General features: G+C 48.0%; 1 protein-coding gene across 1 annotated transcript; it reads right to left on the bottom strand.

Annotated features, from left to right (window-relative positions):
• Positions 1 to 1,377: 1,377 nt before the first annotated feature.
• Positions 1,378 to 18,915, bottom strand: vat1 (vesicle amine transport 1). Its single transcript, XM_067232569.1, has 6 exons — positions 18,337 to 18,915; positions 14,034 to 14,241; positions 6,443 to 6,613; positions 5,283 to 5,372; positions 3,738 to 3,979; positions 1,378 to 1,663 (listed from the first exon to the last, which is right to left on the bottom strand). The coding sequence occupies exons 1-6, from the start codon at positions 18,754 to 18,756 to the stop codon at positions 1,406 to 1,408; spliced, it is 1,389 nt and encodes a 462-aa protein (XP_067088670.1). The 5' UTR covers positions 18,757 to 18,915; the 3' UTR covers positions 1,378 to 1,405.
• Between the last annotated feature and the right edge of the window lie 1,568 nt (positions 18,916 to 20,483).

Raw genomic sequence — 20,483 nt, 5'->3', positions numbered from 1 at the left:
TCTTAATTGGCCCTGCGCAATGCTTGCCAACTGGTGGTCTGTCAGAAAAATCTGTAACTATGGAGGACTAGGCAATGATTTCCCCCCTTCCCATTCAAGACTGGAAAAATACTGCTCATTAATTTGCAAGTAGTAGAGAAGGGTGCTTCATCTACAGAGTATATACTTCTAGCACACTCTACGGCTAGTCAAATACATCATACAGTATTCCCTGTGTGTTGGATTATTAGAAAATGCAGCAGTTGTAGCTTGAGATAAAGATGTAAAATACTACAGAAAGGAGAAGCCATTAATCTGAAAACATTAAAGTAGTTATGGTGCGATAACCTGCATGTAAACTCCACTAGTTGGACCGTGATGCACCACACATCTCCAGGGAGCTGATAGCCAATCACTGACAACAGTGACTCATCCACAGTAACATAACAAAACACTCACTGGACCTTGTGAGCTTATGGGTGGGAGTGGTTTTCTGTCTGTCTGTCTCTCTGTCTGTCTCTCTGTCTGTCTGTCTCTCTGTCTGTCTCTCTGTCTGTGTCTGTCTGTGTCTGTCTGTGTCTGTCTGTGTCTGTCTGTGTCTGTCTGTGTCTGTCTGTCTGTGTCTGTCTGTGTCTGTCTGTTTCTCCATGTCTGTCTGTCTGTCTGTTTCTCCAATAGCTGTCTGTCTGTCTGTCTGTTTCTCCATGTCTGTCTGTCTGTCTGTCTGTCTGTCTGTCTGTGTCTGGACCATGATGGAGGAGGAGTGTTGGGCACTATTGTAAGCGTGAGAGGAAGGGGAGGTGGCAGGTGGAAGTCAGAGCAGAGCAATCTAGCACAGAGGGAGTTCAGAAGGAGAGGCTGTTTCTGGGGAGGGGAGAGGGCCATGGGGGCACTGTGCGACTTGGATTATCGTTGTCAAGGCAAAAGAAATGTGCCTCAGGCTAGGGCTTTACCCACAGTCCTCTTGGGCTCTCTGCCTCTGGGATCTCAGAGACATGCCTAAGAGGAAAGCAAGGAGTCAAGAGAGAGCATAGTGGTTCCCATTCACGGGAGGCTGTTGTTAAGAGCACAGCCAACATTAAGGTGCATTGGGGAGGTATAAGGGACTCAACAAATACAGACATGCCTGAGAAGGGAGCAGGGATTGGTCAAAGTGAACTGTCGAGGGGGCTGAGAGGTGGAAGAGATAACTGACCACCCCTCTCGTTTGCACCCCAGCTCTGTGGATTTCCACCGCCCATCCAGTTTTACCTCATTTTCTACTCATCACGCCCCCCCCCCCTCGATCATTCCCTGCCCATTCACCCTCCCATCCACCGCCCCATTCATGCCCCACCCACACTCCTTCCCAGCCCACCCCTCTGAATTTACCCCCCACCCCCAGGACAAGAACCCCCCTGACGGTCTGCCTGACTCCACTCCACCCTCACTTCTCCTCCTTCTTGGGCTCCTCCTTCTTCTCCTCCTCCTTCTTCTCCTCCTTCTTGGGCTCCTCTTTCTTCTTCTCCTCTTTCTTCTCCTCCTTCTTCTTGTCGTCCTTCTTCTTGTCGTCCTTCTTCTTCTCCTCTTTTTTCTCCTCTTTCTTGGGCTCTTCCTTCTTCTCCTCCTCCTTCATGGGTTCGGTGATGAGAATCACCTTGCCGATGTTGTTCCTCTCCTGCATCCTCCTCATGGCGTCGCCCACCTGCAGAGGAGAAAGAGGGAGGGAAAAAGATGCACGAAAGAATGTGAGAGGAGTAGAACTATAGGGAGGCAAGCCTCGAATCCATCTGTCCGGACATAAAAAAAAAACACATCTGAAGAAAGTTGCCTGCTCGTCTTCCACATTAAAAGTAACACACACCCATTAGCCTCCCATCTAAGAAAAATACCAGGCATCACAAACGATGATAAATGATTCTACCTTTCACTTCTGTGACCTGCCCCACTTCTTGTATATACAGTTAAGGCAAAAGTGAAGCGGTTATAAGATGAATAGGGTTAGGTTTGGATAAATCTGCGAAATACATTTACAGCATGCATGATATCGTCTCAGAAAAGACTCAAAATGCTACAGCGAGTCTAAGCTCTAATTTCAAACATTCATTTTTTAAGGATTAATGTGTTTCCAAGTGAAAACCTCATATTTAAACCGCACACACCACATCCATGTTTTATTCAAGCTTGGGACTGTGGTGATAGGTTGTCTCCATGGCGATAGCATGTCATATTAGCATTATTGACGGGTCTCTAGGTGTCTCAGGCCCCGTCCCAAGGGAAGAGGCAAACACAGGGTTAATGACTGATCGACCCGCTGGTTACAATATGTCTGTCACAGTGACAGAGGAAGGCTGCCAGCCAGGAGCCACACCCTCCTCTGACCACTTTGGTCTGCTCAGCATCTGTGTCTGTCCAACCCCCTCCGCCCACCCCCCCTCCCCCTCCTCCGCCCCCCTCCCTCCCCCTCCTCCTCCCCCTCCACACCCCTTGCGAAAGCCGGCAGGCAGGCCACCTAACGACCAATGCCACGGCAACAGAGGGCCATCTCCTAGCAACGCAAAGCCTCGTCGAAGCCTGGCCCTGACTACGGAGACGCACAGACACATGGGGAGGGGGGAGTCAGAGAGGGGGAGGGGGGGAGTCAGAGAGGGGGAGGGGGGAGTCAGAAAGGGGGGGGGGAGTCAGAGAGGGGGATGGGGGAGTCAGAGAGGATGGAGGGGGGGAGTCAGAGAGGGGGAGGGGGGGAGTCAGAGAGGGGGAGGGGGGAGGGAGCAACTGGTGCTTGTAAGCTGGTACAAACCAGGAGCAGGTGAAGGAGTAGGGGAGGGTAGTGACGGTGGAAAAGTAGAGTGTGCAGATCCAAAGCTTGCATGAATGCAAATGACAAAAAGAGAAAATATTGAGCCCAGCTCCCAAGGCCTACCTGCGGCGTAGACAAAAGACTGCAATAGTAGCAACCTTCGACATGGAAATATAGGCTGAAAGACCTCTTTAGTATGGGTTAACAAATTGAGATGTTTTGCCACTGTATTCAGTGATGAAAAGTGCCGTGGGGCGGGTTGTGATGGATGGGTTCAAGGCGGGGTGTGTGGGGCTCCTTAAAGCAGGCCAGACACATAACAAACAGAAATGATTTAAAACCTCTATCTTTGACATATTTTCTGCAACTTTTATTAATAAAATCTCTCTATTTTATCAGATTGACTCTTTCCAATCCCTCACTCCTCCTCCTCCACTCCATCTCTTCTCCATCAGAGCGCCTCCCTTCAACAGACGCACAGGCAGACCAAGGAAGGTCACCATGGCAACAAGAGAGAAAAAGATACATTCAAAGAAAATGAGAAACGGATCGAGTGCACAGAGAGAGACTGAAAACGCCGGAGAGAGAGAGAGAGAGTCAGACAGACGAAAAGGAAACTAAAAGGAAAGAAAACAAACGCTTGAAACGGACATTTCTCACTGGTTAGTATCGTTTGCTTTGGCATCGACCGTCTCTGTCTTGACCACTGGCATCTAGACTGGTCTTATTGCGCTGTCCATGTTGTCTAACCTAGCTATTCTTTTCTGTCTACATGGTTTCTACCACCCCAAACAATTTCATTCTGTTTTTGGCTGTGACGCCTACCCAGGCTAAACACTGTTGGCAAGATGACCCTTGGTGTATACAGCCACACCCAAATCCTCACATTTAAACACGTACACACATCGTATAAAAAACATGTATGAAGAAACACACAGCTTGAACATCACCACACACAGACGCAATCACAAACACACACCTGCTCCAGGTGGTAGGTAGAGTCGATGCGAGGTTTGATCTTGCCCTGTTGGTAGAGTTCCAGGAGGGAGTTCATGGTCTGACTAATGAGCTCGATCTCCCCGTCCAGGTATCCCAGATGGAAGCCGCACACAGACTTGTTCCCCTGAATGAGGCTGAGGGTGTGGATGGAGAACTGGTGGTACCAGGTCTTAGCCACCGCCAGGAGGTTCTTTTTCTGGCCTGCCAACATGTTAGACGCCCCTGCCAGACAACAGAAAGGGTTTAAACTTTTTGACAATCTGTCAATACATTAAAGACTTGCGTGTGTGCGTGTGTGTGTATGTGTGTATTGCAGAGGCGGGCTGTTTGATTCTCAGTAGAGGGTCAGTTTGGATCTCTGTAAGTGATTCACTGATGAATCTTTGTTCTGGTGTCTCGTTCATTTATTGTCATATTATCTGCCTCACCTCCCTCCCTCCCTCTCCTCCATCTCTCCCCTCCCTCTCTCTCCCCTCCATCTCTCCCCTTCATCTCTCTCCTCCATCTCTCTCCTCCATCTCTCCTCCTACTCTCCCCTTCATCTCTCCCCTCCTGTCTCCCATTCTGTCTCCCTTATTTTATCTCATCCTATAACCAATCTCTCCTTTTTTTCAGTTTGTTCCATTTCTGTGTAATGTCCAACTGTTCTGCTGCCAGCTTGAGGCCCCAGCAGGTATCGGAATCCCTTCTCCCACCTCCCCCTCTCTCACTCACTTTCTCTCCTATAGCTTCACTCACCCTTCCAATGACCATGTCCCCAAGTCCCCTCACACTCAATCTCTCTATGTTCTCATAACCTCCCGTGCCCTCTCTGTGCCCATCTCTCTCTCAAACACACTCTCTCTCTCTCTCTCTCTCTCTCTCTGTCCTGTGGACTTGGACACAATACTCGCTCAGAGGGAGAAGAGAGGGTGCTGGAGAGAGACTCAGTCTGCTACATTCAGACACATTCCAGGTTCCGTGCAGATAGAATGCCTATTGTTCTACCATGCATACTTCTGATAAGCTTGAAGAGGAGCAGGGAGGCTGTGGGGAGGAAGGAGGAGAAGGGGGGGGGGGGTGTGTGGAGCAGTGGTGTGTGTGGGGTGGGGGTGGGGGTGGGGGGGTTGTAGGGGTGAACGCATGAATGGAAGTGGGTGGGGGGCTCCGTGCTGAGCAGTCGTTTAAAAAAAAATAAAGAAATTGACAAACATGCAAGGCCCTGTTCTCTGTGCATGCCGACCCGGCCCACTGCGGCCTGCACGCCAGCTCCAGATTGGCATCGCCACAGAGCAAAGGCACAGTCCCACAGAGAACGGCCTGGGGAGAGCGCTCTGAAGAGAGCGCTCTGAGGACATGGAGCTCTGCAGCGAGGTCAGCAACAGGATGAGGACGTTATGTACGTGACTCGAACCCATTGTTACTGTCCTTTGAATACAGTTCTTTGTGATGAATGACAATTCAGATGTATTATGTGAGTCTTTGGAGTAGCGATACAGTAGTGGATGTCTCAAACTGTCCTGGCTTTGGTTCCCTCTTAGCTTACCGTAGGTAATGAGCTTGCCCATTGGCTTCAGAAGGTTGTAGGCCTTGTGGGTATCCGAGCCTCCCAATGGATCCAGAACAATATCCAACCCTGATGTGGACACACAGACATGATGATCAAGACGTAATCTCCAATTACCAGTTTGGGAGAGAGGAGCTGGAAGTCTACTTATTCTCAAATAATATTTTTTTTTTATTAGTCTTCTGGAGTTAAGACCCTTTCGTTCAAGGTAGGGATGTCTTGGATAGAATAACAGACATTTCAGAGCACAAGGGGGATCTTAACCATACAGTTACTATACTACTCACATGGGCTCCATCCTTGTGTATTCTAGCTGCGAGGTTAAAGCTGACTAACCCTTCTCAAATCAGACGGAACCTGGTACTATTGATTCTGAAGACTCTCGGCAGGACTCTGCCTTAACCACAGCACAGTGAATGACTGATGGAAATAAAGGCAGGGAGACAGTGAGAGACCTGCCAGCAAGGGTTCCCATTGATCCCTGCCTTTAATTAGACCGTTTCTGTCTAAAGTGCAAGGCCTCCTCTCTCCAATTCTCGCCCTACTGCAGAGAGGGGGGAGGTGCTGGGGGGGGGGGGGGGGGATGGGTGCAGGGGGGGAGGGTTGCCAAGTAAACACCCAGCATCGAGTCCCGCATCTGTGAGAACGGCAGGAGAGGAGAAAATATAACGCTGAGGATGTGTGGTTGGTGCTGATAAACAACATGTTTTATGGTTTATATTAAAGAAATGACTGGTTCTGGTATTACCCTGAGGTGTGTTTGGGATTGGATCCAACCTGAGTCACTACCCGTTTCTAATGGGTTTGTTTGAGTGGAAAGCAACTGTCTGCCTACACTCCACATCGCACACTCTTGACAGCCACTATCGCTGAAAGCTCTGACACAGTCTAATAGATCAACAGTGTTTATCAACTTGCTATCAGCAAATGGAAGTCAAATAGTGCACTGCATTTGTTGAGCTTTATGACTGGGTCCAAACCCCTTCCCTTTAGGGAAGGCTCTTAATACATTTGAGCCTCGTCTCGGTAGAGATACCATTCCACCTCATCTGAGAACATTGGGTCGCGGCCCTCATATTCTGGATCTATCACAGTACATCGGGTCATAGCCCGAATCCAAAGGACTGGAGAGTTGGCACCTTTGGGGCTGATCTTGCGGACCTCCTCCACGTAGTCCCGTGTGCGGTAGTCGATGGCGTGCGTGACTCCGCCCTGGCTGATGGCCTCGTGCTTACTGGCTGATGCCGTGCCGAAAATGGTCACGTCCTTCACGGTCTGACAGAGCTGGGTTGCAGCGATGCCCACACCACCTGGAAGCAGGAGAGGGGGGGGGAGGGAGGGAAGGGGAGGACATGGAGGATAGAGTAAAAGGTGAGGTGAAAAAATAGAACGAGGTCGAGCACGGGTTCATTGCAAACTGGATCTGCAGGCATGCCCTCGTGATTCCACGTCGAAGTTTCTCTGAGCAAAATAACTGGCGAGAAGTACGGCCCTGATCAATTCTGTCCACCGTCACAATTGTTTAGTCATGAGAAAGACGCTCATTCAGGCAGACACTTAAACTCAGCTGACAGACACACGCCTGAGGTATCCAAAAATCCCATTCCACCCACCTATAGCATCTCAACCAAATGTGATTTGTATTGTTTACGGTCTTAGACTGGCCACTCAAAATCAGTGTGGCCGTGTGTTGCTCAGGGGTAAGTAAGGAAAGTATTAGGTACAATCACATTACCTCGTCTGCCCTGAGGAGAATGGGGCACACACACAGACGCACACGTGGACTTCCTGTTCTGAAGAAAGTCTTCATTGTAACTCAGAAGAGCCCTGTTTTACTCCCTATGCAAGGCCACCTGTGTAGGATTCCATGAGGGAGCCATTGTAAGTAGCTAAACTAAGTTACATGTTTGTCAAGACAAGACTAGGTGACATTGATAGAAATATATTCATGGGTGTATCATTTCAAAACAGTCAGTTGAAAGAAACGAATCTTCAAATATTAACAGTCCATGTTCACCTTCGAAGACAAGGCATTGTGTTGTGTGTGTACAGCATGCAATTCAGCAAGCGAACAGTACATCAACGTGCCATTGGGTGTATATTTTACGTGTGTATTTACCGTGTGAAAGTATTTTTGTGTCTGTGTGTACGTACATCAGAGCCATGGTTTGCGAAAGCTGCAGAGACGGGTTTTAATAGGTTACTGATAAGGAGAGTGAAGGGAAGCCGCTGTAGAAACCTGAACCGAAAGGCGTCCATAAAGGTCAGTCAGGCCTGACCAAGTAAAGGGCACATCTTATCGACGCCAGAGCGAATAGAGCAATGCAAACAGAGCGTTCACAACAAGTGCATTTCAATTCAAACAGAAACTGTTCTCCAAAGCATAGCTGAGCTGCTGAGGTCGCGAACGTGTTTTGACGAATTCGGAGCCCACTGGCGTGCAAACGATCACACGCGTCGTATACACGCGAGGGGGGGGGGGGGCTTTTTCCAATCCCTCATTGGTTACCAAGTTGCAAAAGGAACCTTCTTTTCTATGACACTTGCATATGGAATATCAGGAAGTTGACCTATTTCCCCTCAACTCCCATTTAAGAAGACCTAGAGCCTATAGGAACTGAAGTGTTACCAAGTCTGACCGAAAACATTGTTGATTAAATAACAAGGGCAACTCTGTTGCTGTTGGAAGGCAGTGTCAGAGAGTCTGCCTTCTACCATCACTATCTCTCCCTGTCCTCGTAGGGAAACCAAGTTGCCGTTGCCAAGGAAACCCAGGCCAAATTGGCAGCGATGAATGCGCATAGGGGAGCCATTTTGTTCCGTTGGTCTCTCTTCTTCCAGGCCTTGAAGAGTCATTTGGTGGTAATCGTCCGCTTTTCATGAGCTGATAACTGACAGATCAGACGGGGACATTCAACTGATAAACATCCAGCATCATGTAAAGATCCTCTGTGTGTGTGTGTGACAGTACATGAGCACTTGCAAACATGAATGTGTGTGTACTTACTGGAGGGAAATAACTGGTGGGTACAGAGATAAAACAATATATATATACACACTCTGATAGACCAGGAAGCAAAATGTTAAAGAGCAAAATGTATTTGTCTCAATGTCAATACTCTCAAATAATGAATTATTCCTACGAATAGATTACTAGTGCTTCGTGTTTGTTATATTAGGTCTGTTTCACCATCCAATCATGATCTCCCTTCTCCAGGTCCATGGTGAGGCAGACTGGGGGGGGGAACAGTGTCTGGATCACCCTGAGAACCAGCTTCAGTCTGCCTACCTTGTGACAGAACCCCCATCACAAGACCCACGCAGCACTGCCAAAGATCCCCACACCCACACAGACACGCACACACACACACACACACACACACACACACACACACACACACACACACACAAGTACACACACATACACACCTACTACAGACACACCACACATGAGAGACTCTAGTCTGTAATGCTCTTGTAATTCCGTTCATATCAGCTAATCTTCTAAAATATGTGCCGGGTTTTAGCCCACTATTAACCCATTTTTAACCTGTAACTGGGTTTCCATTGTTGCTTTCACATTTCTCATTAACTCCCTTTTACTTTTTACTTTCCCCTCCATCCTTCTCTCCTCCATAGTGAGGACAGGCCAGATAAAGAAGTCTCCCTGCTTTCATCATCTCATGGGGTGATGTGAGGTCATCCCTGAACACTAACCCATTGCCAAAATAGCAGCTTAAGCAAATGTTGTGGTCTAATTCCATTTGTTCTTCTCTGGAATAGATTGAATTGTTTACACTGAGGAATATTAACTGGACATCATTCTACCTCCCTCTCTGTCTCCCTCTCTGTCTCCCTCTCTCTCTCTCCCTCTCTCCCTCTCTCCCTCTCTCCCTCTCTCCCTCTCTCTCTCCCTCTCTCTCTCCCTCTCTCTCTCCCTCTCCGTCTCCCTCTCTGTCTCCCTGTCTACGTCTCTGCCTCTTTCTTTAGAGTGGACTCGCTTTTCTCTCTCTATGAATAACAAATACGCGTGCACACAGATGCACCACATTTTGGCACCAATTAGACTTGGCTTACAAAACCATCCACAGTAAGGCAGAGGAATTCTCCCTGAAACACAGAGGTCTTCAGTCGGACATTCTGGCCAGTGTTGTGAGTCCACACCCAGAGTTCAACTCGAGGAGAGGGTGCGGACAGCAGACATCGCTCCGGAGATTTCCAGAGGGAACAGTAACGCTTAAACCGAAATCTCACACGTAGCCATGTGCTCTCGCCATGCACCATGCGCCATGCGCCACGCACCATGCGCGCACACCTGCGAAGGGGCGCATCATCAGAGTCAGAGAGGCTGTCTGGAAGGATAAGAGCATCGAGCTCACCTGGAGAGGTGATGGGGCACGAGAGGTTCACAGTCGTCTGGCTGCAGCAACGAACACAGAGAAAGGAGAAGAGCCATCATACCAGAGCCTTCTGCTTCCACTCATGCCCCCTCTCTCTCCAGGTTTCTACCATGCTTCCTCTCCCTCTCTCGCCCTATAATTAGGTTGTGGCGTTTGTGGCTAAAGAAGAATGAGTTACAACCCTGGATACAGGAACCCCTCCCTGGTAGTCAGAGATGGATCGGCAGCAAGATCAACATGTTAGACATGATTGCGGTTGGGCTCTGTTAAGTTTCGCGGCTATAGTGAGCCAACTACAGTGAGGCAGCGAGCAAAAAAGCGTATCTAAAGCATGTCACGGTCTTGGCCTGTGGGACAGTACAGTATGAGCTGAATTAAGCCACACCGAGGTTAGGTGTTTTTATTGCAGTCTGATTGAGGGAATACTCACTGTTATGCAACATGGTGTTTTTCTCTGCACTTTACTATCACAGGATGGTTCCTCTACACGCAGCCTAGAGGAAACTCATTTTTAGTTACTGGGTGAGTGAATTTTAAAAACATCCTGTGCCCATGTGAGAAGGCAGTCCCTGTGATTTCCTGAGAAAGAACTCTTACAATGCTCGCCGACACATACCCACAGACGATAACACGCACACACAAACACTGTACGCATTTACTGTAACTATATGCATTGAGGATTAAATGTGTTATCACAAACGCTCCACGTAATCATACACGGACAAACACATTCTTTTGTCATGTAAACACATTCAATGGAACTCAAGTGCACACACACACACATACACCTGTGAGTGTGTATGTGTGCGGCATGGACAGTTGAATGGGGTCATGTGGCAACGGCTGCCAGCGCACTGTGAGAGAGTGATGTGATTGGTAGGTAGACTGGAGGTTGCCCTGGTTTCCGTTTCCTATCAGTGCAACTGATCTGCCGCTGGGTATACCAAGGTTGGGGAACACAGACGGTTCAACCACACAGCCTGCCTGCCTGCCTGCCTGCCTGCCTGCCTGCCTGCCTGTCTGTCTGTCTGTCTGTCTGTCTGTCTGTCTGTCTGTCTGCCTGCCTGTTACGACTACTAGTCTATCGGTCAGAGTGAATTAGCGTTCACAAAAGTAGGCTAAGACTCCCAAGCCAGATAGCAGGAAGGAAGAAGAGACTATTACCAAGTAGTGTATACTGTCATGGCTGCCAACAATGCGTTTCTGTAAAACAGAGAATAGTCGTTTATAATTGTCAACTTCGTATGTGTGTGCATGAACTCTTGTTATAGTGTGTTGCTTGCACTAGGAAATAATATAAAAGGGCACACCGAAGATATTCAAGCATGGACAATAGTGTGCGTGTGTGTGTGTGTGTGGGTGCGGTATCAGGGCTGCAGGCCAGACCTAATCCATAAACACTAGGTCCAGTTCAGGGAGAGGTCAGAGGAAAGGCTGTTGGCTTGGCTTAATGGACACGCCCCCTCAGGACACTTCCAAATGTCACTGCACTTCCCTACACCCAGTCCCCATGGAGACAACAACTGTTTTAAACGTGTGCACGCTCCTCGATGACCGGGGAATCCGGCGCGGTCAGGGTCAGGAGCCGGGGGCTGGAGGAGGAGGTGGGCCGGGCAGGGCAGGCAGGAGCAGGGGGGGGGGGTGGAGGAGGAGAGAGGATGCAGATGTGGAGGTCCACAGAGAGCAGAGTCAGGGCGGGGAGGGGAACAATCCAGCATTGTTAGGGAGGAGGGGACAGCCGAGGCGGGCCAAAGGGCCCACGAGAGAGGCAGCTGAGGATGGGTCAGCACTGGGAGTCACGCTGACCAGCATGGTGGAGCGGGCCGGGCCGGGACAAACCTCTGCACCTCGTCTCTCTCTTGCATGCCTGTCAGGGTCCTGCTTGTAGAATGAGCCTCAACAGGCTCCCCTGCAGGATCTGCTGTAATATTCCATCTTTATTCAACAGAGGGGTTCTGTCACACTCTAGATCGATTCAAAAGGAGAGATGATGGAACGTTTACCACTGAGCAACGCTGATCACATGATTGAAGACCGCGGAAGGAGAAAATTGTGCATCAAATGAAGACCTACGGCCGCTGCGATGAGAATCAGCTTATTGATCCATGAGCTGCCAATAAAAAAAAATGCCACCAAATGTAATGCGATCTGCTACGTCTTATTGAGAGAGAACCGTTCCCTCTGTCCTCGTGCTACCTCATGATAATGATGTTACCGAGACGTGAACCCACTGAATCTTGGTGAGAACAGCTGGCAGCCAGTAACAGGAAACAAATACATGGAGAAATAGTGCAATGAGGAAGCGCGGTGGCAGACTAGGCTACAGGCTAGGACACACACTCATGCACACACAAGGGGGGTGGAATCAGAATATACATTTTACATATATCTGACATGATATCAGTAAAAGACCTTGAGACGCCCCTCCCCCTCTCCCCCCAAACCCACACAGAAAGAAGACCGCGTTTGATGCTTGGAACCAACATCTCATTGGTCGGTACTTCTATCCCTGTCCTTATCGTTTCACCATCCCCGTCACAACAGCAACTGATATGACGACCCAATCCTTCCAGAGAACCTAAGTGTCCAGTCCGATGAATAACACAGCAGAAAGAAAGGAGGATTTCTGTTGCAAGCTGACAGGATCTTCTCTCCAAGGATTGAAGAACGCTCTGTTAGAATCCTCACGTCCATACAGCTGGAGAGTCTAGTCTGGAAGTGAGCCATGAGAAACCAGATCCCTGCCTCAGAGTGATCAACCTGGGGGAGCACTTAGAGCATCGCACACGCCTCTCCTACAGGACCCATTCTCTTCTCACTGTGCACCAAAACCCCTGACAAACTCAGTTTCACATGACGTCCACAAGCTATAGGCTCACAAAACAACCAGGGCTAATGAACCACGATGAGCCTGAGCACCTGTGAATTCCACTGTGGCCTTCTATGATAATCCAGTCTGAGTGATGATGGACCCATTAGCCTTCACGAGCTCTGAGACCTCTTTGTGAATGCTACACATTCGTCATGGTAACGCATTCCTTTCACATTCAGTCTCATTTGGATTGTGTTTCATGTCAAGGGGCACAAAAACCTGGGCTGGAAGTCCCACGGTGCTCAACGTGAAACGACCCGCTTTCCTTCAACCTACACAGATGTATGTTCATCTGCGCTGACTCTTCATGGCCATCCCCGCCCACACTCTGTCACCGCTGGCAAACTGCACAGTACCTCTGTGACTCCCACAGCAGACGAAATGCATCAAGTATTTTCTCTCGGTCTCTCCCACTCTCACTGTCTCTCTCTTTCTCTTTGTGTCTCACTCTCGGTGTGTCTCTCTCTCGGTGTGTCTCTCTCTCGGTGTGTCTCTCTCTCGGTGTGTCTCTCTCTCGGTGTGTCTCTCTCTCTCTCTGTGTCTCTCTCTCTCTCTCTCTCTGTGTCTCTCTCTCTCTCTGTGTCTCTCTCTCTCTCTCTCTCTCTCTCTGTGTCTCTCTCTCTCTCTCTCTGTGTGTCTCTCTCTCTGTGTGTCTCTCTCTCTGTGTGTCTCTCTCTGTGTCTCTCTCTCTCTGTGTGTCTCTCTCTCTCTGTGTGTCTCTCTCTCTCTGTGTGTCTCTCTCTCTCTGTGTGTCTCTCTCTCTCTGTCTCTCTCTGTGTCTCTCTCTCTCTGTGTCTCTCTCTCTCTCTGTGTCTCTCTCTCTGTGTCTCTCTCTCTGTGTCTCTCTCTCTGTGTCTCTCTCCCTCCCTCCTTTGGATACTACTGTACTTTGAATGCTGTTCCAATTCTCGCCAGCTGGCCCAATCTCGTGCACACACAAAAGGCATGCACTCTCACGCTCACAACCTCACGCCCTCCTGCAGGTGCTTTGGACCCGTCCCTCGCCCACACTCCACCACCCACACCCACACACACACAGAGCACTCTGACCCTCAACTGAAGGTGCCCGGTGCTCCTGAAACATCTCTGCTCAGCTCACTCCAGTATGTAAGCCAGTATCGTACCATCTACAGTGTTACAGTACACACACTTACACACGGTAAGGTCATAGTAAAGTAAACATACCATGGGAAAATTACCCTTCCCCAGTCATCATTCATATAGAAACAATACAGACATAAACAGGAGATAAAGAGCTAACACAATTCAAGTGAGTGCTAAGTATTTCCTCGTGCCCATAATTCACAGAGAACAATCGTCTTCTGGACTGTGGCTACTTGTCAAAATCCTCTTCACAAAGCATGCTCCTCGGAGTGTTTCAGAATGAATGTAGGTGTGTCTGAACGTGTGTGTGTGTGTGTGAGGGGGGGGTTGTGTGTGCCTTGTCTCTGTCCTTACCTGCAGCCGAGTGGATGAGGATGCTCTGGTTGGGACGCAGGTTGCCAAAGTCAAACAGCATCATATAGGCGGTGACATAGTTGACAGGGATGGCGGCGGCCTCTTCGAAACTCATTCCGTCGGGGATGAGGAAGGTTTGGCAGGCAGGAACAGCTGCCACCTCCTGCCACAGGCCACAGCGGTTGAGCACCAGGACCTTGTCGCCCACCTGGAGGAGGGGAGGACGAAACGAGGAGCTCATGGTTTACTGTAGCCACGTGACGTCAACAAAACGGATGTTTTGGCGGTCATGAAAAACAATGTTTCATGGGTCAAACAAGTGAAGTCACATGCCTAGTCAGTGAAACTGGAGAAACTATTCCTTTTTTTTTTTTTTTTATTATCGTTCCACTTGGCATTGTGTTCCCACATTGACTGCAACCCGATACTATGAAATGAGATGACGCTGCTGCCACAGCAACAGTAAAAACAGCACCCCTTCTGCATTCTCAATAAAAGCTGTGTCCTTAAAAGTCCTGTTCATAGCAGGATTCTCTGACTCTCTGCTGTCTCCCAAAAGGAGGAATAGCTCTACTGTAAACTTCCTCCACTACAGAACCGGCCTATCAGGAGAGGCCAACACAGGAAACAGAACCGACCACTGCATTCTAATCCTCTTCCTGTTTTCTTCCTCCTGCGCCCCACCTCTACATCCAACTAATTCCCTTCCTCCAGCCCTTCCCTCGATGTATACCAGCCTTCTCTCTTACTGTCATTTCGGTTTTTCCCTTTTCCCCTACATCCCCGTCTCTTTTGTCTCCATTCCCTATCATTCCTTCCCACATGATTTTTCCCTCACTGTCAACTTTTTCATCCCTCACACTGTCTCACTATTTCTCTCCCCCCCCCCCCCTCTCTTCATCCCTCCCTCTGCGAGGAGTCGCCGGTTTCCCCTCTTCCTCATCAGTGAGACAAGACAATGGGGCCTCATCTTCTCCCCTGGCCGTGCTCCACTCATCAGCGGCCTTGCCAGATCCTTCCCCATGGCTGAGCACAAGACAAGCCCCTCTCCTCCTGGGAACCGACCCGCTCCGCCCGGACCGCTCTAATGGTCTGGAGGGAGCCATGCCCCTCACTGTCTATCCACTCCAATTAGAGAGATCTCCCCTCCTGCTCTCTCGCTGCCTCACTCTGTCGCTTTTTTTTTTTTTTACCCCCTTCTGAAGCCGATTCCTCTATTCGTTTTTAAATCTCGACTTCCTTATTCTCTCTTTCACTGCCTTTCCTTTGTTTCTTTTCCTCTGTCGTTCTAGATGTTTCGTCTCGTCCGTCTCTTATCCATTCTCTCTGTCTTTTATTCTCTCTATCTCTCTATGCATTGCGCACACACACACACACACTTTCCTTGCCATTCCCTCTTTTTTCTGCCTTTCAGTTCAGTTTGTCGTCCTTCTTTTTAATTGGACATGCAGTGTTGCAGAAATCAATAGGCGGGGGTGTTTGAGCTGTACAGGAAACACACTGATGACTCACAGATCACACTCAACTACAGGAGCAGATATTCTTCTGTGCCCACGGTCGGCATGTGAGTGGCTTTTACACACACTCTCTCTCTCCCTCTCTCTCTCAAGGCCACAGTCAGCCTCGTGACAGGTCTACCACAGAATCACCACTATGTGACCCTCCTCCTACACCTCCTGTGTTCTTTCTCCTGCGACGCTGATGCATCAAATGAACTCACTACTGTATGGGGGTGGGGGGTGGGGGGTGGGGGCCTCCAAGTCAGTGGATCTATGGGGGCAATTAGCTCGGCAAAGCATGCCACATTGGTTTAATCACGGACTGACTCAGATGGAAAGGTATCTGAGATGTTACTGGACCTGGTCATGTTACTGGTGACCTGTTAAACACAGTTATCCAGCCCAGTCTGTGAACGTGTGTGTGAAGGGGTTCCGTTTGTCAGGGATGTAACCTACGACATGCTTACCAACACTCCCTAGGCTCTTTAGCTCCTGCTAGAAAAACAGCATATCATATTCTTCTCTCTTCGTTGCTTATGGCTGGCTGTCAAGTCGGACTATGTAAAATGCCGGCTACGAACGTGCTTGCGTCTGTAGCTAAAAGGACAAGAAGGAGGGACTGGGGGAGGGAGAAGGGATGGAGGAAATACCAGACTGACAATGTGGGCCAGAGGGAGATAATTGAGAACATATGGGTCAGATCCTACAAGAACTCAGAAACCGCTAACTCACAAACAAGGGTTGCTAAAAGGCCTGATCAAAAAGTGCCAATATTTAGTGTTGTGGGCAATTTCCCCCCCTCAGTCATTCTCAGTCATGACACTGTTTTTTCCAGCGCTTGTCTCTGGGTCATCTAGGGTGATGTCACTGTATTATAGAGCTCTAAAGCTGTGTCATGCTGCAGGCCATTTCAACCACAAACATGGCAAGTGAGTATGTGAGAGTGACTGTGTGAGAGAGAGAGAGACTGAGAGAGAGAGAGAGAGACTGTGAGAGAGAGAGACTGTGAGAGAGAGTGAGAGACAGAGAGAGAGACTGTGAGAAACAGAGAGAGAGACTGTGAGAGAGAGTGAGAGACAGAGAGAGAGACTGTGAGAGAGAGAGAGAGAGAGAGAGAGAGAGAGAGAGAGAGAGAGAGAGAGAGAGAGAGAGAGAGAGAGAGAGAGAGAGAGAGAGAGAGAGAGAGAGAGAGAGAGAGAGAGAGAGAGAGAGAGAGAGAGAGAGAGACTCCCAAAAACTGTTTCTACCATCAGGGTCAGCACATTCCCTCAGAATTAACAACCTGCCAAAACACAAAGATCTCCATTAGGACGATTGGCTCTGAACGTTGTGCGTTCAGAGCAGGCAGGAGGAGTGTGAGGTCTTAGGGCCTGTTGTGTGTGTGTCTGTGTGTGTGTGACCTTTAAATGCAATCTTCATACTGACAAAGTGCTAAGGAGACAGGCAGCTACCTAATCCTGTTTAGGATGCATCTTATTCTGACCTGCTACATACAGGGGCATTGTGAGGGCGGAAGTAGGGGAGTGATTTAGAGACATCTGAATGGATAGGGCTTACATGGTCACCACATCAATGGATATATATTTTTATCCTAGATACGGATTTGATTGGTGTAATTGAATCAATGAAGAACTGTGTGTACCACTAGTACATTCATAACATGGATCATATGCATATTAGGGTGTGGTTTAGCCTTGACAAAACTAATTTGTGGATTGATGTTGGACACCATGCCATTGATAACTGCTTGTAGTCAGCCAACCTAAGTTATACATGAGTCATCACATTATTCACACGGTTCAGAAGGAGTAATGATAGATGTATGGTAAAAGCTATCAAATTGCACATAATGGCAGACGGATTATGGTTGATTAAGGTTTTAAAACTATGAACTGCGGTTGCAGGTGATTTACTCTGTCAGGTTTTTGACCAAGAACACGCAATTTACATTTCGTCTTATTTTGGTCTCGCGCCTCGCCCTTTCTGCTCAGTGTGTACGTGTGCCGTGTAGCTCCGGTAACAAAGGCAATGGTGACTGTCGCCTTGGCTGTCAGACGCTGTATAGTCTGTTCAAAAGTGAAAAAGTGGAAAATCTACATGATCTTAGCCATTTTTATTTACCATATCAGATTCTTAAAATAAACCAATGAAATGCTTTACATTTTCAAGCGGAGTAGGACCGGTTCCTGCAGATGCGTGGCTCCACAACTGCAAACTTGGAGCTGTCAATCTACGCACACATTTGATAGCTCGGAAACAAGGGGCGATGGCTTCAGTGCACTCTGTGCCAATTGCACAATGGTTGTCCCAAAAAAATGGATAGAAAAAGAAAAACACTTCTCGTTTTGAACTTTCCACTTGTAAGATTTCTAAGCCGTTGGTTAAATGTATTCACTTGCGTAGTGAAGAAGCGTATCTTTTTTTTGCTGAGCCATTGTTCGAACTGCTTGATCACTAGACTATTGATCAATATTTGGTATCGCCTCAAATGTAAAGCTTAGCCTCGTTTACTGATCATGAAGAGAATTTACGAGTGAGCGATGAATACAAAAAATAGCATAGTAATGATGATGCTGGTGTATAGAGAAAAGGATTCATGTTCAAAGTGCTGACACGCCCTATTAATATTCACACAATCAGGGGTTAAAGCAACAACAAAAAGTGCATTTTAACACAGACAGTGCGTAGGCCTATTGAAAAACAACAAGAAATTAAAGCAGTTATCTGTAAATAATAACTTAAAGTGGGTTTTAAGATTGATGGACAGTGTATGATGGCAATAGAACAGCCAGGAGAATGCTTACTTTTCTATCTGTCACCTCTTCTCCAACAGCCTCAATAACCCCGGAGCACTCCATCCCCGGCGTGACAGGGGGGGACGGCAGCCGGTCGTACAGACCCTGGCGGGCCAGCAGGTCGGCAAAGTTCAGTCCACAAGCCTTGACTAGTACCAGGACTTCTCCGGCTTTCAGCGCAGGCTTCCCCTTCTTCACCTGCAGCTTCACTTTATCATAGCCCCCATAGCCGGAAAGGACCAGGGACCGGTAAGTGAACACATCTTCTTCGGGGACCTTCTCGGTCGCTGCGGGTGTAGCTGCCGCCTCGGCGGCACTGGCAGGTGGTGTCTCCGCTTTGGACTCAGTTTTCGGCTCATCGCTAGGTTTGGTATCTTGCTTCTGTTCCTCGGCGTTTTGCTGCTGAGCAGGTGCGTCCTCGCCCGACATTATGAGAGTATTTGTAGGCAGGTATAGGCTAAGTCTTCAGATTTTCACTTATTGTGCTATTGTTCTCTTCTGCTTTTAGGGCCTGGCTACGTTTTCTGTCTCAGTTGAGCAGTTAGCAAAGAAAGTGAATAATCGAATGTTAATCTTTTTTCACTGTTCTTGCATGGAAACCCAAGAGTAAGGGGTTCGTCTGGAAATAGAGGCTGCCTCACAACGGCTACAGTGGCCAGAGGTTGATAACTCCGTGCTCTGACAAAGAGTGTGAGTGGGATGAGACGTTGGTGAGCTACAAAACACGGAAAGCAGACTCTTTAAGGAAGTGGATTGATACACCCACCGAAGTGGATGACGGTGTATCAACGGTGTATTTTTTTTGGACAGTATAATTGTTTAACTTTAAGTATAAAAAAATATGATTAGATTTAAATATGTTTTACAATTCCATTTTACTCTATTTTATATCTAAAGTTGAAGAACAACAGAATTATCAACACATCCAACAACACATTACTCTGATATGAAACCGAACTAGATTGCTTAAAAAAACAAGGCTTCTTTAAATGTAGGCCTACTACTTCAGTAAAAAGAAGGCAGATAAACAGACAATCATCTTTTTCTAACACATTTTCTGTCCTCTAATAAGCATTCATCCTTAGATGTCCCCAATCCCCCCCCTCCCCTCCCCTCCCCTCCCCCCAACCTCGCTGTCAGCAAAAGGTGCCTATAGTGGTGGAACACAAGGAGTCTAAAGGAAACATCTGTTTATGCTGCCTATTCTACTGTTTGACTGGATGGAACATACAACATGGTCAGAGCTCATTGTTGGAACTTCCCAGTCTAGGCAGCTCATGCAAACTATGACAGCCTGCGTCAAGAGGTTTGTATTTTCTCCGCAGGCTTTAGATCCAGAGTGGAAGGAGATTGGAAAGAATGGGAATATATCTTCATACTGAATGTGGCTCTCATCTTGTCTTATATCTATGGATCAAGCTAGCACCAGTTGAGGTTTATCATAAAAAGAATCATCTCAACAAATGTCTCAAGTCAATGGTGAGATGGTATATTAATTACATTTCCAGTGTGTGGAGGCTAGTGATAACCAGATCCTCACTGCCTCTTGGATATGACGGCCCATAGTGAGCTGAGGTAAGCCACCTTGTGGCTGTAAGGTGCTATTGAACACTTCTGGGTCTTTTCTGCTATTCAGATTGTTACACCAGTGGAATTCAGACACAGACAAATGGTTATTGAAATAATGTTCTCTCTTTTCCAGTTAACCACAGAAACCCCATATCAGTTTCAGTCAGTATGCTAAAAGCACTCTGATTCTCCTCCTCACGTGCCCTGATGAGTGTTTGGCCAAGATGATAACGTATGTTACCACCCAACCTCAGACCAGACAGGGTGTTTGAGCATTATGCTGTGGTTGGGGCTCTAATTGCTGTGCCATTGAACAACCATTGAGTTCCTTCTAACATTTTCTAACATTTCTAACATTCTAACATTTCTAGTTCTAACATTTTCCGAGTAGGTTACTGAACATCTTATGTTGTCAGGTTTGCTGAGAGATTATGTGTCTGTCACGGCCAAAGCCATGCCCCCCTGTTTTTGGTTTTGCCCTTCCCTGTGTCTGTCATTGTCTTCACCTGTGTCTCGTTCAGTGGTTTGAGTTCTCGTTAGTCTCATTGTGTCCACCTGTGTCTTGTTGGGTTCTGTGTATTTAGGTT

The sequence above is a fragment of the Osmerus mordax genome, chromosome 3 (genome assembly GCF_038355195.1).
Source record: "Osmerus mordax isolate fOsmMor3 chromosome 3, fOsmMor3.pri, whole genome shotgun sequence".
Taxonomy (NCBI): domain Eukaryota; kingdom Metazoa; phylum Chordata; class Actinopteri; order Osmeriformes; family Osmeridae; genus Osmerus; species Osmerus mordax.
This window is presented reverse-complemented; position numbering and strand designations above follow the sequence as displayed.